We start from the raw sequence: 19,605 nt of genomic DNA on the forward strand, positions 1-19,605 counted from the left end.
GGTGATCAAATACCACCAAAAGAAAGCTCTATTTGTGGGGAAAAAAGGATGTCAATTTTGTTTGGGTGCAACGTCATCGCACGACCGCGCAATTGTCAGTTAAAGCGACGCAGTGCCGAATCGCAAAAAGTGCTCTGGAAGGGGGTAAAATCTTCCAGGGCTGAAGCAGTTAAACAGATACACAAATATACTGTTTGTGTGTAACCCCAGTACATATGACTACAACAATGGGTATAGATGGCAGGTAAAAGAGTAGGTTTGGTTGGAGGTTGCTCCCTCTTTCTGTAGAGAGTAATCGTTGTCTTCTATGTATACCAATAAAGTGCTAAGATATGTGTCGCTGTTTTTACTTATTAACAGCTTTACTAGGACCAGCCCATTTGATAGCAGCTGGGAGAGGTGAATAAAAGGAACTGTCCAGGACATATCATGACACATACTACCAGAATACTACCACAGAACAATGGCATCTGGCTTCACTGGTCCTCAGGTCTACCAACAAAACTTTGATCCTCAGGTCTACTTAGAAACGTATTATGGTGCTGTTACAGGAGTCTTCATTAAAGATGGCTACCTGGACTTTATTTTGAAAAAACTGCATAAAACTTTCACCACAGGTAATGCATTTCAGGTGCAATTTTAAACGTGCATTATAATTTTTATACTACAGATTATTTTATGTCAGTTGAATCAAGCTTTCTGTAAAGTATTGTTGACCACATTGTATTGTTTTGATATTTTGTATAGTTTGTCTTTATATGGTAAGTGTAATACGTTTTTTAGTGTAAGCTAAGGTGATTTAGTAGCTTATATTTAGTTATCAAAGATATTAGACAACATTGCCCCACAATTTTATCAGTGACTGATCTGGTGCAACTATTGAGAGAGTGAAGCATTGAGAACATATGCATGGGTAACGTCGGGGATCAATGGAAAGCAGCCTTGCTTTGTAGCTTTAGGCCCTTGATTTGAATCCTACCAGGACTCGACCCTATCTGAATGAAGGTAGTACATTCTCACTATGCTTGTGTGGGTTTCCTCTAAGAAGACCAAAAACATACTAGTAGAAGGTAAGTTCATTGACTATAATATTCCATTAAAACTTGTACAACTCCAAAGTCACATTGCTTTGGAGTGCAACTCTGGTGCACCTTTGATGAAACTTTGATACAACGTTGGATGGATGCGACTTGGATGTGACTTGTCCCTCTGCAAAGTCGGACCTACTGTTGCACCACTGTTGCATGTGAAACATTGAGGTATGATTTTCATGCAACTTTTGAGGGTTAATATTGAAATCTATAGGCCTCAAGTTGCATGAAAGTCGTACCAAAGCAGTGAATGAACTACTCTGAAGTCCCTGTGACTTTAAGTCGCTCATATATGAATGGTTATCAATCGAAAACATGGGGTATGACTTGTCATGTGACTTTGATGTCCAAAGTCACATGACAAATCATACAAGTGTGAATGGGGTGTAAGGCTGATTTCCATTTTACATAGTTGCATTGGTCCAGCTTGAGCCAATGCAAGTATTTAAGTGCCATACCTGTGGGATCCCTGTGGATACATTGGCTCCACTACTACAGTGAACTCCACCAGCTTCTAGGTCCTGGGTCAACTCCCTGCCCTGTTGCATACTAAATACAGGAGGTCACCCGTTCAGCTTGAGTGCCTTTCAAAGAACACTTTGCATTTTCTCAATGAATGCAAAGTGTTCTTTGGTTGGAAGAGTTGGAGATTCCCACTTCACCGATCCACCTCATCCAATCAGGGAATGCTTTGCATTCACTGAAAAAATGTAAAGTGCTTCCTGATTGGCCCCCATGCCAAGCGAGCAAACTCCTATATTGACAATGCAGCAGTGAAGCTGCTGGGCACAGGACCTGAAAGCTAGCAGTGCCTATTACAGTGATTTCCAGCTTCCACAGGGATCCCACAAGTATGGACATTCATACTTTCACCGGTCCAAGCTGGATGTAAAATTTGCATGCCTGGAATTCAGCTTTAAGGGCCAGTTCACACCACATGCAGTCCAGTCCAAAAACGCATGAAAAGTAGGTTATATGGTTTCCAATGGCATAGTTCACACCAGTGCTTGCAATTCCAGTGCTTTCCAGCTCCAGAAAAAAAGTAGAACATGCTGCATTTTTTCTGCACGGGACTGTACTGTAACGCTGTAAAACGCATCAAAATTGCACTGGAACGCAGCTAAATGCACCAAAAACACACTGCAACATACTTGTCCTTATTTAAAAAAGAGGGGGGGGGAAAGCACTGGACTGCATCAAAAACGCATCAAAAACGCATCAAAAACGCACTGGAACCAATTAAAAACGTGCATGCAAAGCACCTGGAACGCATCCGGACTGTGTTTCTATGGTGTGAACTGGCCCTAAGGGTGTGTAAAAATGTGAGGTGAGCAGCTAGCTGAAAGCTCCATAAGGGCAGGGAAAACTATGAACAGCTCTATGCAGCATAATAAGGCAGCTCCATATAAATGCAGGAAACAGATATTCATTCTCATCGGGTTGATTTACTAAATAAGTAGCGATTGTTCATTTGGCTTAGTAAATACTGTAGAAAGAAGCTTTGTTTTCTTCAAAGAGCCGATCATGTGCAAGCAAAAATGTATTGTTTTCTTTCTTTTATTTCACATGATTGAATATTCAAAGTAAGCATAACATTAAATCTATGTACTAAGCTAAGTGAGCAGTCTCTGTGCCCTAACTATGAACTACAGAAAAATAACTATAAAGTTTGGCTGGAGCTGAACATTTCTCTGCAACATTCTTTTTTTGTGTTGATAGTGACTGTAATAGGAGTCAGCTGTGTGAAAGACATGTCCTTGGGACTGGGAGCATAAAGTACTGATAATTCAAATGTTCCCATCCATCTGCAGGCACATTAGGTCAGAAATGTCCTAGGATGTTGTCTTTATGGAGAATCATCAAAGCAGGGTGACCAGATCATCTCTTCAAAGCAAAACTGCAGGCAGATCTCTTTTTCAGTTATGTATACTTAAAAAAAAAATCCTTAATTGGAATTTTGAACTAGCAACAAATTCTGTCTTTGGTTCCAGTAATCCTACATACAGCAAGACACCAACAGGCAAAGATAGGGGCAGCACTGTGTATGCCAGCAAAGCTATTCTGCATTGCACTATGCTGCCAGTTTTAATATTAGGGGTTTGCTGACTGGCATAAAACACATGATGGAGATATCCTCACTGGTGAACCGCTACTCGTTCATTGACATGCCAGGGAAGGTTGGTGTCCTAGCTGGATTAGTTAAATGCAATGGAGAAAAGTAAGATCAATGACCTGGCTTTACTGCATAGATCACAAAAACGGCTGAACAAAGTCACAAAACTTTGACCACGTCAGCCTGGTCACTTATATAAATTTCATTTGGGGATTTGTCTGTCTATGTGGAAATGAGTTTTAAGGATTTATGCAAGTCCTGACTGCTTGGGCACAGTTATCCCTACTGGTCAGAAGTCATAATCAGAACTGTAAAAAGTATGGGCCAAAAGAACGATGATCTATACCAGTGGTCTCCAAACTGTGGCCCAGGGGCCGGATGCAGCCCTTTGCATGCCTTTATCTGGCCCTTGAGACACTATTCCCTCCACTGACATCAACGTTAGGGCACTATTCCCCCAACTGATACCAATGGGGGACTATTACTCCCACTGATGCCAATGATAGGGCAGTATTCCCCAACTGATAACAATGATGGTGCACTATTTCTCCCACTGATACCAATGATGGTGCACTATTCCCCCAACTGATACCAATGATGGGGCACTATTCCCCCAACTGATGCCAATGATGGGGCACTATTCCTCCCACTGATACCAATGATAGGGTACTATTCCTCCCACTGATACCAATGATAGGGCACTATTCCTCCCACTGATACCAATAATAGGGCACTATTTCTCCAACTGAAACCAGTGATAGGGCACCATTCCTCCCACTGACACCAATAATAAAACACTATTCCTCCCACTGACACCAATGATGGGGCACTATTCCCCCCACTGATACCAATGATGGGGCACTATACCCCCACTGACAACAGTGATAGGGCACCATTCCTCCCACTGACGCCAATGATGGGGCACCATTCCTCTCACTGACACCAATGATAAAACACTATTCCTCCCACTGACACCAATGATGGGGCACTATTCCTCCCACTGACACCATTAATGGGGCAGCATTCTTCCAACTTACACCATCAATGGGGAACTATTCTCCCCACTGATACCATTGAAGGGGCACTATTCCTCCCACTGACACCAGTGAAGGGGCACTATTCCTCCCACTGACACCAGTGAAGGGGCACTATTCCTCCCACTGACACCAGTGAAGGGGCACTATTCCTCCCACTGACACCAGTGAAGGGGCACTAATCCTCCCACTGACACCAGTAAAGGGGCACTATTCCTCCTACTGACACCAATGATGGGGCACTATTCCTTCCACTGACACCAATGATGGGGTAGTATTCCTTCCACTGACACCAATGATGGGGCACTATTCCTCCCACTGACACCATCAATGGGGCAGCATTCTTCCAACTTACACCATCAATGGGGAACTATTCTTCCCACTGATACCAATCCTGAGGCATTCTTTACTGCAGCTGAAGCCAGGGCATTTTCTACTCCCACTGGTAACAGTCTGACCTGCCTAAAGTTTGAAGGACAGTAAACTGGCCCTTTGTTTGGGAAGTTTGGAGACCCCTGATCTAAAGTAGACAATCTATTTAGGTAAGTGCTCATCATGCCCTGCTTTTGGATCGTCTAAAATATTTTTTTTTTTCAAGCAGATTTCTCATTTTAAGTTGTGTTTTACGTGTGGTAATGTTTTTTTACTTTATGGGGTCTATTTATAAAACATTTCTTGGATAAATATTGGAAGCATTCGTGCAAACTGACCAAAACTGTACTGTCTATGATTAAACATCTGATTAATTCCTACATCGTCAGCTTCATCAAGTGGATAAAATGCAGTTTATTTTCTCATTGAGGTGTTTTAGAAAGCTACTAGATGGTCACCAGATGGGGCTGACAAAATAATCTATTAGAAAAACTACGGGAACATTTCAGCCAACTTGCCTGAATGCTTCTGATACTTGTCCAACAAATGTTTTAGAAATGGACCCCCGATGATTTTACATTAACCCCAAACTATATTGAATGACTTATGTATATATTTGCGTCATTTCATTTGTGTTCCGCATTCATGTTTTGTTCTGTTGCACAAGGTGGTGTTAGAGGGGAGATGATGATTGATATTGGTCCTGGCCCTGCTATTTACCAAGAGTTGTCCGCATGTGAGGCTTTTAAGGAGATCACTGCAGCTGATTTCACTGACGCCAACAGAGAATACCTAGAAAAATGGAGGAAAAACGAGCCAGGACTATTCGACTGGACACCAGCTTTGAAGCTTGTTTGTGATCTAGAAGGCCGCAGGTATAAAAGTAAATGTAGTTTAAGATATATGTAAATCCTAACAATGAACTTCTCTCAATGAGTTCCTTTTGGTCCTCTAAAATTACCATTGAGAACCTTTTGTTTTATCTGCAGCTCCGGTCATTGACATAGGAAAGCTGGAGGTGCAGGATCAGGTGACTGGACTGAAAAAATGTATGCAGATCTTTGCTACACAGGGTAGGCAGGATAGGTAGGAGGGTGGGCAAAGGGAACATTTTTACCCACTTGCAGACTGCCCACCTGCATTGTGCTGCAGACCGGTGGCCCACACAAGCAAAGCAATGTACCCATATGTTACCGCCTGGTTCAGGGTATAGGGCGCGTGCAAGCCCCCCCCCCCCCCCCCCCCTGCCAACACCCACTGTGATTGTATAAAGCTGGAACCTTTCAGCAAATTCTTGCCAATGATTCACGGATGGGACCTGCCGATCAGCTGTGTGCAATCACAGCCCAGGGCCCTGTGTCAATACAGGGCTCTGTACAGAGGAAACCATCTCTCGGTTTCTCATCTCTGCAAAGCAGAAGTTAGGAAACAAAGAGTTCTGTAGTAAAAAGCAGCACACATTACACATTGTTAGGCACACATTTAAAAAAAAGCTCTATTTGTATGAATAAAAAATGATCTAAATTTCATTTGGGTACAGCATTGCATGACCGTGCAATTACCAGTTAAAGTAGCGTAGTGCTAAATAGCAAAAAATGGCCTGGTCATGAAGAGGGTAAAATCTTCCAGAGTTCAAGTGGTTAACAATAGTTAATGTTAGACTTAACCACTTGCTGACCGCTGCACGCCGATATACGTCGGCACAATGGCAGCGGTGGGCACATGGGCGTACCTGTATGTCCCCTTTAAGAGGCGGGGAAATAAGGCGCGTTCAGCATGACCGTGCCCTCGAGACCGGCGGACTCGATGTTCACCGGTCTCCCGGAGATCGTGTCATGGACCCCCAGAACGGGGAAGTGCCTATGTAAACAAGGCATTTGCCCGTTCTGGCTTGTGTCATGACAGAGATCACTGCTCCCTGTCATCGGGAGCAGTGATCACTGTCATGTGACTAGTAGCCCACCCCCCCCCCACAGTTAGAATCACTCCCTAGGACACACTTAACCCCTTCATTGCCCCATAGTGGTAAACCTCTTCTCTGCCAGTGTCATTTACACAGTAATCAGTGCATTTTTATGGCACCAATCGCTGTATAAATGACAATGGTCCCAAAATAGTGTCAAAAGTGTCCTATGTGTCCACCATAATGTCGCAGTCCCAATAAAAATCGCAGATCGCCGCCATTACTAATAAAAAATAATTAATAATAAAAATGCCATAAAACTATCCCCTATTATATAGAAGCTATAACTTTTGCGCAAACCAATCAATAAAAGCTTATTGTAATTTTTTTTATACCAAAAATATGTAGAAGAATACATATCAGCCTAAACTGAGGAAAAAAATGTTTTTATATATATTTTTGGGGGATATTTATTATCCCCCAAAAATATAGGTAAAAGGTAAAAAAGAATGCGTTTTTTTTTTTCAAAATTGTCGCTGTTTGTTTGTTTATAGTGCAAAAAATAAAAACCGCAGAGGTGATCACATACCACCAAAAGAAAGCTCTATTTGTGGGAGAAAAAGGACTTTAATTTTGTTTGGGTGCAATGTCGCACGACCGTACAATTGTCAGTTAAAGCGACGCAGTGCCAAATCGCAAAAAGTGCTCTGATCAGGAAGGGGGGTAAAATCTTCCAGGGCTGAAGCGGTTAAATTCCAATGCTCCTATGTAAAAATTAAAAGACAGCAGCTACTAAAACTGCAGCTGCTGACTTTTAATAAACAGCCACTTACTTTTTTTCCACGAACCAGTGTTGTATTCATCCCAGCCATTCTGACATCTCTTCTATCTTCGACGCCTTAAGTGTGGGCATCCCGCTGTGACAGCTTACGGCTTCTCAGCCAGGTGCCTCCTGCGTAAGTGCGAGTTGCAAATTGCCAATGCCCCCATATCCTTCTGGGACCTGTCACGTGTCCCAGAAGACTGCGGGGAGGGAGGGGAGGAGAAGAACTTCCGCTTCTGATCGCCTAGGCAATTGGAGCAGGAGTGGGAGTGGGTACCTGTCAAAATCCGGTACCCACCTCCAAAAAGTGCCATATCTGAAAGAGGAGGGGGAGAGGGGGTGTTAAAGTTTTTTCCTTTTAGGTAGGAGCTCAGCTTTAAGATTCATTCATGCTGATGCTTAGGACCCCAAACTAAAATGGTTGGGAAAGTTTTGTTCCCCAAAATGAACCTTGGATATGATTGTCATTGTGAAGGAGACTTGGTGCTGAATAGAGATATAGAAGACCTACATGTAGTTATTTTAATAAAGTAGGTAGCGAAGAGGGGAGCACTCATTCATTTTTATAACATTTATGTTTAAATCTGTTTTTGAACTTCTGCTTTTTACTTTTTTTATGATGAACAGGTAAGAGATCTAAAGATCCTATTTACTAATTCACTTGTACAAGAAGTCTTTATTTTTCCCATTTTTTGACTCTTTTTGGAACACTCATCCAGCACAGAAGGACTTATAAGTTGGTATTACCATAGCAGGGGGTAGCATAAACCTAAAGTACTGGGTTTGTTGGAGCTAAGTGAGCAAATTAGTGATGGAATGAATCTTCAATTATTTGCGTAGATCAAATGGCCAGTTAAGAGCTTAAAGTGTCTCTAAAGGCAATTTTTTTTTCGTTCTAGATGGAGTGGAGAGGGATTAGAACACCTGTCAGTTTTTATTGCTGTCGGTGCCCCCATCTATTTGTCCTGGTTACCATTACCATTAAAAGCAAAAAGAAAATCCCAAATTTTGAGATGATCTTAGAACAGGAATAATGGAGAAATCTTCCAATGGGGACACTAGATCTGGTGACCTTGGCGACACACGGTTGGATTTTCCGATGGAAAAAGTGAGATCGGATTGTGTTGTCGGAAATTCCAATCGTGTGTGGGCTCCATCAGACTTTTTCCGGCGGAATTTCCGACACACAAAGTTTGAGAGCAGGATATAAAATTTTCCGACAACAAAATCCGATCGTTTAAATTCCGATCGAGTGTACAAAAATCCGACGCACAAAGTGCCACGCATGCTCAGAATAAATTAAGAGACGAAAGCTATTGGCTACTGCCCCGCTTATAGTCCCGGCGTATGTGTTTTACGTCACCGCGTTCAGAACGATCGGATCTTCCGCCAACTTTGTGCGACAGTGTGTATGCAAGACAAGTTTGGGCCAACATCCGTCAGAAAAAATCCATGGATTTTGTTGTCGGAATGTCCGATCAATGTCCGATCGTGTGTACCAGGCATTAGTGTTGCCACTTTTTCTTCAAGCTAATCCCTCTTTTTATTTTTTTATTTTTTTTTAGTATAAACTATAGGATTGAAACAGACCTGGGACACCTTTGGGCACGCCAGAGAGAATAGTAATGCGGCACGCACAGACATCCCAACCTGCATAAACTAATTTCAGGGCTGGCGCCAACAACCCCCCCCCCCCTCAATTGAAATGCAGCCTTACTAGTGCCAATTAAATGCAGCCTATCAGTGTCCATCAGTGCAGCCTATCAGTGTCCATCCGTTCCACCTCATCAGTGCTTACCAGCGCAGCCCATCAATGTCTATCAGTGCAGCCTATCAGTGACCATCAGTGTCCATTCGTGCCACCTCATCAGTGACTACCAGTGCAGCCTAGCAGTGTCACATCATTAGTGCCTACCAGCGCAGCCCATCAATGTGCAACAGTGCAGCCTATCAGTGACCATCCGTGTTCATTCGTGCCACCTCAATAGTGACTACCAGTGCAGCCCATTAGTGTCCATCAGTACAGACTATCAGTGTCAATCAGTGTCCTTCAGTGCCACCTCATCAGTGCCCACCAGTGCAGCCTATCAGTGTCCATCAGAGCAGCCTATTTGTGTCCATTAGTGCCACCTCATCAGTGCCCACCAGTGCAGCCCATCGGTGCCCCCTCATCAGTGCCCACCAGTGCAGCCTATCAGTGCCACCTCATCAGTGCACTCTAGTTCAGCCCATCAGTGTCCTTCAGTGCCACCTATCAGTGTCCACCAGCGCAGCCTCAGTGTCCACTAGTGGAGTGCTCCCAACTCCGTCCCGCCCCCTCCCCTGGCCACAGACAGAACAGTACGAGCGACCGCTGCGGCCGTACAATATTCGGCCGATTGGGCTGCTCTGTCTACTATCTGTGGCCAGGGGAGGGGGCGGAACGGAGCCATGAGATTGCCCAGCACTTGCGGGTGTCCGGGAGCCCGCATCCAAATGCGGGAGACTCTGGCGATTCGCGGGAGACTTGGGATGTCTGCATGCATAGTGCCCCCTCACTCTCCTGTCAGGCTCTGTTCCGAAACACATTTCTGTCTAAATATTGTGTCCGGTTTTCAGTCGGACTGAAACCCGGGCATATGATTCAAAATCTGGACTGTCCAGGTGAATCTCGGACAGGTGGCAACCCTATTTCCTCTCACTTCCTGTTTTGGCTATCGGACAGGAAGTGAAGCAAAATCTCCCCAATGGGACACAAAGGGCAAAAAAAAAAAACTGACAGGGGATTTAATCCTCCTTACCTTATCCAACATTTTTTAAAAAGTTTTGCCTTTGAAGACAGTTTAACGGAATCCATAGCAAGTTGGTTTGTGCAACACAGAAGACTTGTTTCTTACACGCTATCTCACTTTTTATTTCTGTAGTGGAAAGCTGGCTGAGAAGGAGGAAAAGCTGAGGAAGACACTAAAAAAAGTGGTACCTTGTGATGTCACCAAAAGTAATCCTCTCCATCCACTCCTTCTACCTAAAGTGGATTGTGTCCTGACCGTTGGCTGCCTGGAATGTGCCTGTAAAGATGAGGAGGCTTATGGAAATGTTATCAAAAACCTCTCCTCCCTGATTAAAGTAGGAGGCCACCTAATCATTGGTAGTATATTAGGGAGCACCATATTCAGATGTGGAAACAAGCAGTTCTCTCTCATAAATCTGAGTGAAGCTTTCCTTAGGAAAGTCATAACTGATACAGGCTTTGTTATTGAGGACTTAGAAGTTCTGCCTAGAGAGTTTGACAAACCCATGTTTGATATCTGCAATCATACCTCTGGCATTTTTATCCTGGCACGCAAGGTTAAAGACGTAGGGAAAGCATAGCTGGCAGGTCATTACTTATTACTTACCACAAGGTGGAAGCAAACCTCTGATTTTAAACTGGAAATTGAATACAGTACACGTTTCTAAATATAATTTTGAAATGAAATATTAAAAAGAATATGTTACAAAATTGTAAAACAAATCGTGTTATGGCAAAATGTACTACTAATTTTAAATTATTGTGTAATAAATATTGATGATTTGATCTTGTAATAAACATTATAATCTACAATATACTTCTGCTAACTGTCCTGCAGTTTTGTTTCTGTAATAATATACATATGCTACATATAAGCTGTTCATCATAGTGTATATTTCACAATATATAAAAGAAGGAATATTGTGCACACTGCATAGGTATTATTTCTAACATTTTTGAAAGGCCTTGTTTAATTGTCAAGATCTCATCCCAATTTAGCACTGGAGCAACAAAATCGTTTTATTTTTGTTTTTATTTCCCAATAAACTAGTGATAAAAAAACATTAAAAAAATAAGAAAGTGAACATTGCATGGTATATGAAGCATTGCAGGTGTACAGATGCACAGTCACCATAGGGTTTCCTATCTGTACAATACCTTCATCTCAGGCTAGGTTCACACCTGTGCAGGTGGTGCCGCAGCAGCAACCACTCGCCCAGTGAAACACGGGACACGTGGGCCGGTGCCATTAATCCTAATGCCATGAGGCTTGCACTGGAAATCACAACCACACTGGAAACCACGCTGTACTTGCGGTTCCCATGCAGGCTATGATTTCCAGGATAGTGCAGGGACTTCTTTTCTGCATTTCATGGGAAACGGCAACTCACTCAAATGACTGGTCTGTTGTGCCAGTGCAAATCGCAACCCGCATGGCCACGTAGATGTGTACCTAACCTTAATGTAACTATGCCAAAGCAAAACAGCTTTCTCTCACATTGGGTGGATTGCTATCTACTTCAGCTCTGGAAGTAGCTGACCAGGCCATTTTTTGGGTTACGGCACTGTGTTACTTTAACTGACAATTGCGTGGTCGTGCAACTCTGTACCCAAATAAAATTCATTGATCAGTGAATTATAGTGGGACTGCGATATTGTGGCAGACAAATCGGACACCTAACTGACACTTTTGGGGGACCAGTGACACTAATACAGTGATCAGTGCTAAATAATATGCACTGTCACTACTAATGACACTGGCTGGGAAGAGGTTAACATCAGGGGCGATCAAAGGGTTAACTGTGTGCCTAGCCTGTGCTTACTTATTGTGGGGGAGGTGCTTTGACTAGGGGAAGGCATTGATCCATGTTCTTGTTTCGCAGAAACACAGGATCAATACCTTCCCTACTGACAGCACGACAATCTGCCTTGTTTATGTGGGCAGGTTGTCGTTCTGCCTGTGTCCTGTGTAATCGGCAGGTGCTGGCTGACATTGAGTCTGCGGTACCCGCCACTGGGCTCCCGCCTACACACACACAACAGGAGCAGGTTGCTGGCGGCCCGTGCACCCCAGACGCGGAGTTGTCAGATCTTGTACTAGGTACGTGATCTGGCACAGAATGGCCACCCTGCCGCAGAAAATGTACAGTGGGCAGTCCGCAAGTGTATGTAAACCCTCTCCTACACCCAGTGAAATGAACAGCCTCAGATGATACACAGAGATGAAATAAATCTCCTTACATAAGTTTTACATGTATATCTGCTGTCTTCATCTTTATATATTCTTTAGAAAGTGCAGATCGTGTTAGAGATTTTCTCTTCCTGTTCAGCACTGGGAGTGGATTCTTGGCATACAGCCAAGACAGCTGATTGGAGGAAAGGCACACACCCCCCTCCACAGAGGCAGAGGCTTCCAGAGCTGTGCTGTGAATAGACCAGCTCTCTGCTAATCTATTTATAGCACCCGCCCGACACAAATTTCAGACTGGTTTTATCTTGGTTGACGGAGAACTTGTTAGAAGTTATCAGGCTGATAACAGAACAACGAAACAGCAGAAAGACACGGGACGCAGGGCTTTGGAGAGAGATAAGAATACACTACAGATATTATGTGCTTAGGTGAAATTTCATGAATCGGGTTTACATCCACTTTAATCCTAATGGTACAAGGCCCGCACTGGAAATAACACTAGCACTGGGAACTGGGCTGTACTCGCGGTTCCCATGCAGGCTGCGATTTCCAAAGTTGTGCAGGGACTTCTTTCCTGCGTTTCACGGAGCATGGCAGCCCAAATGAATGCCTACAAGAACCTAGCCAAAATATACGTATGTCAAAGCAAATTTCTTTCTCTCACACTGGGTGGATTACTATTCAGGCTCTCCAAGGAGGTGAAGTCCAGCCAGGGAAGCTATAAAATTGAACAGAGACTGCATACAAAGCTGGTGGTTAGTAATGGCAGACTCAGGGCCAGTTCACATTATTTCACAAGGGCATTATGTGCAAGGGCAGCGCAGTGGTGTAGTGTTGAGTGCTTTCGTCCTAGCAGCAAAAAGGTCGCTGGTTTGAATCCCAGCCATGACACTTACAAACAAGGCCAAGGGAAAAAACCAAGCTTAACATACCGACCAGCCTGCAGACAACCAAATGACCTGTCTATATGTTGGATATGTTTTATAACAGAATGTAGAAAATATTGTTTGTTTGTTTTTTTCAAAATGTTCAGTCTTTTTTCGTTTATATAATAAAGCATTTTTTTAAAACTCAGTGTTTTTTTTTTTTTTTTTGGGCATGTCGCCCAAAAGTAGCTCCTGAACTTTTTTTGGGCAACATGCTTCCGCGGGATGCGTGTTGCCGCTATTGCGGCGTGATTTATTGCTGGACAATCGCGGCAGAACCGCACCGCGATTTGAGGTGTCATGCAAATCAATGGCATCTCAAATGCGAGTCCTGGGATTTGCCATTCACACATCAGCGCTTTCAAATCGCGGGCAGATTCACGGCAAATCTGCCCACGATTCAAAACGCCGATGTGTGATTGCAGCCTTAGAACTCTCCTTTACAACAAAATAAGGGTGGCCTAATTTAACCACGTAAAGCGGTGCTCCAGCCGCAATTTTTTTTTTTTAAGTCAGCAGTAGGGATGAGCTTCGAGTTCGAGTCGAACTCATGTGCGACTCGAACATTGGCTGTTCGCAAGTTCGCCGAACAGCGAACAATTTGGGGTGTTCGTGGCAAATTCGAATGCCGCGGAACACCCTTTAAAAGTCTATGGGAGAAATCAAAAGTGCTAATTTTAAAGGCTAATATGCAAGTTATTGTCATAAAAAGTGTTTGGGGACCTGGGTCCTTCCCCAGGGGACATGGATTAATGCAAAAAAAAGTTTTAAAAACGGCCGTTTTTTCAGGAGCAGTGATTTTAATAATGCTTAAAGTCAAACAATAAAAGTGTAATATCCCTTTAAATTTCTTACCTGGGGGTGTCTATAGTATGCCTGTAAAGGGGCGCATGTTTCCTGTGTTTAGAACAGTCTGACAGCAAAATGACATTTTGAAGGAAAAAACCCATTTAAAACTACCCGCGGCTATTGCATTGCCGACAATACACATAGAAGTTCATTGATAAAAACGGCATGGGAATTCCCCAAAGGGGAACCCCGAGCCAAAATTAAAAAAAAAAAAAATGAATAAAAATGATTTTAATGCCGCAATTACTTTACTTTTTACACAACTCCCCAATAGTAATATACTTAAAGATTTTTAGGGTGGTTAACACTCTCTTCCGCAAATTGCTGTGGAATTCAGGCACACCAAGAATTAAGCTGGAACAGCTGCAACACCCTAAGGACAGCGGAGGGCTGGCAGTACCCAACCCTTGGCTGTACTACATAGCAGCTCAGTTGCAGCAGTTGGTGGGCTCCATGAACCGGGACCCTCCTAGCTCATCGGCGCAGTTAATGCTGATTGGGACAGGAGCGGAAACAATCCCGCTAGGCCTTGAGGCCCAATTGTTTCACAAATCCAATAAACTAACGCCCACTCTTACTTTAATACAGAAAGTCTGGAACAAGGGAAGGCAGCTGCAGGAGGTAACAGGCTTCACAGAATACAGCCCAATATGGGGGAATCTTTCATATGTAGAGCTAGCAAAGCTGCAACAGGGTCCCAGATGGCGCTCATTTGGTATTATCCTTTTATCCCACATATTTAGCAATGGCAAGCTGCTGACGTTCTCAGAGCTACAAAATAAATACAACCTCCCAAATACCATGTATTATTCATATATCCAACTCAAACACGCGGTGGACACACAAGGAAGTGCTACTCCCTGGACATTGTCCACCACCCCTATCTTTCATCTGATACAGTCCAGCACAGAAACTAAAGGTTTTATTTCATATTGCTATCAAATGCTACTGATGCAACTTTTGAAAACACACCCGCCCAGGGCACCGTCCCTATGGGAGCAGGACGTAGGCCCAATTACGGGAGATCAATGGGAAGAAATTTTACAATCTGTTAATATATGCTCTCTCAACGTAGCCCAAAAGGTATCCCAACTGTATATAATACTTAGAGTGCATTACACCCCACTTAAACTATACAATATGGGCAGGAGGACTGATCCTTTATGTAGCAGATGTGAGCGGCATCAGGGGGACCTCATTCACCTACTGTGGAGATGTCCAAAACTCCATAGGTACTGGAGTGAGGTTATGGAAACACTTAACCGAGTGTTCCAGACCACCATTCCCCTTGACCCAATTCATTGCATCCTAGGAGTCCTAGAGGATATTGTCCCGGAAGAGATGACTAGAATAGCACTCACTAGGGCACTATTCCAGGCACGCAAACTTATACTGCTTGGCTGGAAATCGACCTCGCCACCATCAGTGAAATCATGGATTACTCATATGGGCAACACCTTAATTATGGAAAAACACATTTACCAACACAGAGGCAGCTCCAATAGATTCGAAAGGATCTGGGCACCATGGTTAGACACCCCTGGACTGAGTCCTAGGGAGCTGGTAATGTCCAGACTAATGCAATGTCTCGGGGGGGGCCCATGAGGTTTTATTGATGGTTAGTGACCATAAAGTAATAGAGCATTGAAATATTTCAGGATTTTTGGTGATAAATGATGATTGGAATGTAATAGTAAATAATGATATGTTGTTGCATGATGTATGTGCAATGGAAGCTATGTATGGAAATTTGTTCAATAAACACCTTTTTGATTTAAAAAAAAAAAAATGACGTGGGAGTCCCCCTAAATTCCATACTAGGCCCTTCAGGTCTGGTATGGATATTAAGGGGAACCCCGGCCAAAATTTTTTTAAAAAAATGACGTGGGGTTCCCCCTAAATTCCATACCAGACCCTTCAGGTCTGGTATGGATTTTAAGGGGAACCCCGCGCCAAAAAAAAAAAAAAAAAAACGGCGTGGGGTCCCCCCAAAAATCCATACCAGACCCTTATCCGAGCACGCAACCTGGCAGGCCGCAGGAAAAGAGGGGGGGACGAGAGTGCGGCCCCCCCCTCCTGAACCGTACCAGGCCACATGCCCTCAACATTGGGAGGGTGCTTTGGGGTAGCCCCCCAAAACACCTTGTCCCCATGTTGATGAGGACAAGGGCCTCATCCCCACAACCCTGGCCGGTGGTTGTGGGGGTCTGCGGGCGGGGGGCTTATCGGAATCTGGAAGCCCCCTTTAACAAGGGGACCCCAGATCCCGCCCCCCCCCCCCCGTGTGAAATGGTAAGGGGGTACTTACCCCTACCATTTCACTAAAAAACTGTCAAAAATGTTAAAAATGACAAGAGACAGTTTTTGACAATTCCTTTATTTAAATGCTTCTTCTTTCTTCTATCTTCCTTCATCTTCTGGTTCTTCTGGCTCTTCTGGTTCTTCCTCCGGCGTTCTCGTCCAGAATCTCCTCCTCGGTGTCTTCTATCTGCTTCTCCTCGGGCCGCTCCGCACCCATGGCATGGGGGGGAGGCTCCCGCTCTTCTCTTCTTCTTTTCTTCTCTTCTTCTCTTCTTCATTTTCTTCTCCGGGCCGCTCCGCACCCATGCTGGCATGGAGGGAGGCTCCCGCTGTGTGGCGGCGCTCCTCGTCTGACAGTTCTTAAATAACCCGGTGGCCCCGCCCCCCTCTGACGCACAGGACATGACGGGACTTCCCTGTGGCATTCCCCGTGACGTCACAGGGAAGTCCCGTCAAGTCACCGTGCGTCAGAGGGGGGCGGGGTCACCGGGTGGCCCCCCCGTTATTTAAGAACTGTCAGAAGAGGAGCGCCGTCACACAGCGGGAGCCTCCCTCCATGCCAGCATGGGTGCGGAGCAGCCCGGAGAAGAAAATGAAGAAGAGAAGAAGAGAAGAAAAGAAGAAAAGAAGAAGATGAAGAAGAGAAGAAGATGAAGAGAAGAGCAGGAGCCTCCCCCCATGCCATGGGTGCGGAGCGGCCCGAGGAGAAGAAGATAGAAGACGCCGCGGAGGAGATGCTGGACGAGAACGCCGGAGGAAGAACCAGAAGAGCCAGAAGAACCAGAAGAACCAGAAGATGAAGGAAGATAGAAGAAAGAAGAAGCTTTTAAATAAAGGAATTGTCAAAAACTGTCTCTTGTCATTTTTAACATTTTTGACAGTTTTTTAGTGAAATGGTAGGGGTAAGTACCCCCTTACCATTTAACACAGGGGGGGCGGGATCTGGGGGTCCCCTTGTTAAAGGGGGCTTCCAGATTCCCATAAGCCCCCGCCCGCAGACCCCCACAACCACCGGCCAGGGCTGTGGGGATGAGGCCCTTGTCCTCATCAACATGGGGACAAGGTGTTTTGGGGGGCTACCCCAAAGCACCCTCCCAATGTTGAGGGCATGTGGCCTAGTACGGTTCAGGAGGGGGGGGCCGCACTCTCGTCCCCCCCTCTTTTCCTGCGGCCTGCCAGGTTGCAGATAAGGGTCTGGTATGGATTTTTGGGGGGACCCCACGCCGTTTTTTTTTTTTTTTTGGCGCGGGGTTCCCCTTAAAATCCATACCAGACCTGCAGGGTCTGGTATGGAATTTAGGGGGAACCCCACGTCATTTTTTTTTTTTTTAATTTTGGCCGGGGTTCCCCTTAATATCCATACCAGACCTGAAGGGCCTGGTATGGAATTTAGGGGGACTCCCACGTAATTTTTTTTTTAAATTTTGGTTTGGGGTTCCCCTTTGGGGAATTCCCATGCCGTTTTTATCAATGAACTTCTATGTGTATTGTCGGCAATGCAATAGCCGCGGGTAGTTTTAAATGGGTTTTTTCCTTCAAAATGTCATTTTGCTGTCAGACTGTTCTAAACACAGGAAACATGCGCCCCTTTACAGGCATACTATAGACACCCCCCAGGTACGAAATTTAAAGGGATATTACACTTTTATTGTTTGACTTTAAGCATTATTAAAATCACTGCTCCTGAAAAAAACGTCCGTTTTTAAAACTTTTTTTTGCATTGATCCATGTCCCCTGGGGCAGGACCCAGGTCCCCAAACACTTTTTATGACAATAACTTGCATATTAGCCTTTAAAATTAGCACTTTTGATTATTAATGTTCGTGTCCCATAGACTTTAACGGTGTTCGCGTGTTCGAACGAACTTTTTTCCTGTTCGCATGTTCTGGTGCGAACCGAACAGGGGGGTGTTCGGCTCATACAAACATTGTAGCTGCTGACTTTTAATAAGGACACTTACCTGTCCAGGGAGCCCGCGATGTCGCCCCCCCCCCATGCCGATCTATTCATCGGATCGGGTGCCACCATTCCAACTAAGGGAAACCGGCAGTGGAGCCTTGCAGCTTCACTCCCGGTTTCTGACTGCGCAAGTCATGCAGTGCTTTGTGAATGACCACACAGGTCCCAGAAGACAACGGAGGGCTCGCTGCAGGAGGATGTGACGGAGGATGTGACGTCCTGGGCCGTGGCCCAGCTGGATCGGAAGTACTCTTAGTACTTCCAAAAAAGGTACTAGAGAAAGAAAAAAAAAAAAAGTAAATGTCTAAAAACAAGGGGTGGACAGATTGGACACTTTTGACACTTTTTTGGGACCAGTGACATTTATACAGCGATCAGAGCTAAAAATAGCCACTGATTACTATATACATATCACTGGCAAGGAGGGGGTGATCAAGGGGTTAAGTGTTCCCTGGGGAGGTGTTTCTAACTGTATGGGGGCTGGGCTGACTGGTGGAGGAGAGAGATCGCTGTTCCTAATCACTAGGAACAGAAGATTTGTCTATCCTCCCCTGACAGAACCGGGATCTGTTTGTTTACATTGACAGATCCCCGTTCTGCCTGTCTCTGGAGCGATCACATGTAGCCGGCGAACATTGAGTCACCTGGAGCCGCTGGTAGGCTCCCCCGCTCACGAATGGGCGCGCGTCCGCCCACAAATCGCTGTGTATGCGCCCGACGCGCAATGACAGCGATTCACGCAGGGGAACCAACTTGCTACAGTGCAACTGTGATGAGCGGGGAGAGTTTGGACCCAGAGGACATGAAGCATATTTGGTGGATATGGCCCAAAGTCACATTTGGGTGTACACCATGGACAATACAACTTTTTTAATTAATCTCAGTAAAAATCCCTGGGAAGCTGTCCTACATACTGTAAGCCTATAGACAATATCCTCCATTGGAAACACCCACTTATCATCCATATGTTTGTAACCATGAAGGAGACAATCATTTGGGCGTACAATTCAGTAACATTTCATTTTGCCAGGATAAAGGGCAGTGCACAGGCCACATTTATCAATGAGAAACTAATAGCTATCCTTAGTGATACACAAGATAAAATTCTTGCAATTCTGTCAACCTTGGCTCGGTCATTACGCTTCTTCTCGGCTAACCACATACTTGTAGACCAGAGTTGCTGCGATTGACCGTTTAACCACTTGCTTACTGGGCACCTATACCCCATTCCTGCCTAGGCCAATTTTCAGCTTTCAGCACTCTCACACTTTGA

General features: G+C 44.7%; 1 protein-coding gene across 1 annotated transcript; it reads left to right on the forward strand.

Annotated features, from left to right (window-relative positions):
- The first annotated feature begins 401 nt into the window (after window positions 1–401).
- On the forward strand, window positions 402–13,367 carry LOC141111100 (indolethylamine N-methyltransferase-like). Its single transcript, XM_073603115.1, has 3 exons — window positions 402–617; window positions 5,278–5,485; window positions 10,240–13,367. The coding sequence occupies exons 1-3, from the start codon at window positions 464–466 to the stop codon at window positions 10,685–10,687; spliced, it is 810 nt and encodes a 269-aa protein (XP_073459216.1). The 5' UTR covers window positions 402–463; the 3' UTR covers window positions 10,688–13,367.
- Window positions 13,368–19,605: the final 6,238 nt, after the last annotated feature.

The sequence above is a fragment of the Aquarana catesbeiana genome, linkage group LG10 (genome assembly GCF_042186555.1).
Source record: "Aquarana catesbeiana isolate 2022-GZ linkage group LG10, ASM4218655v1, whole genome shotgun sequence".
In the NCBI taxonomy this organism is placed as follows: domain Eukaryota; kingdom Metazoa; phylum Chordata; class Amphibia; order Anura; family Ranidae; genus Aquarana; species Aquarana catesbeiana.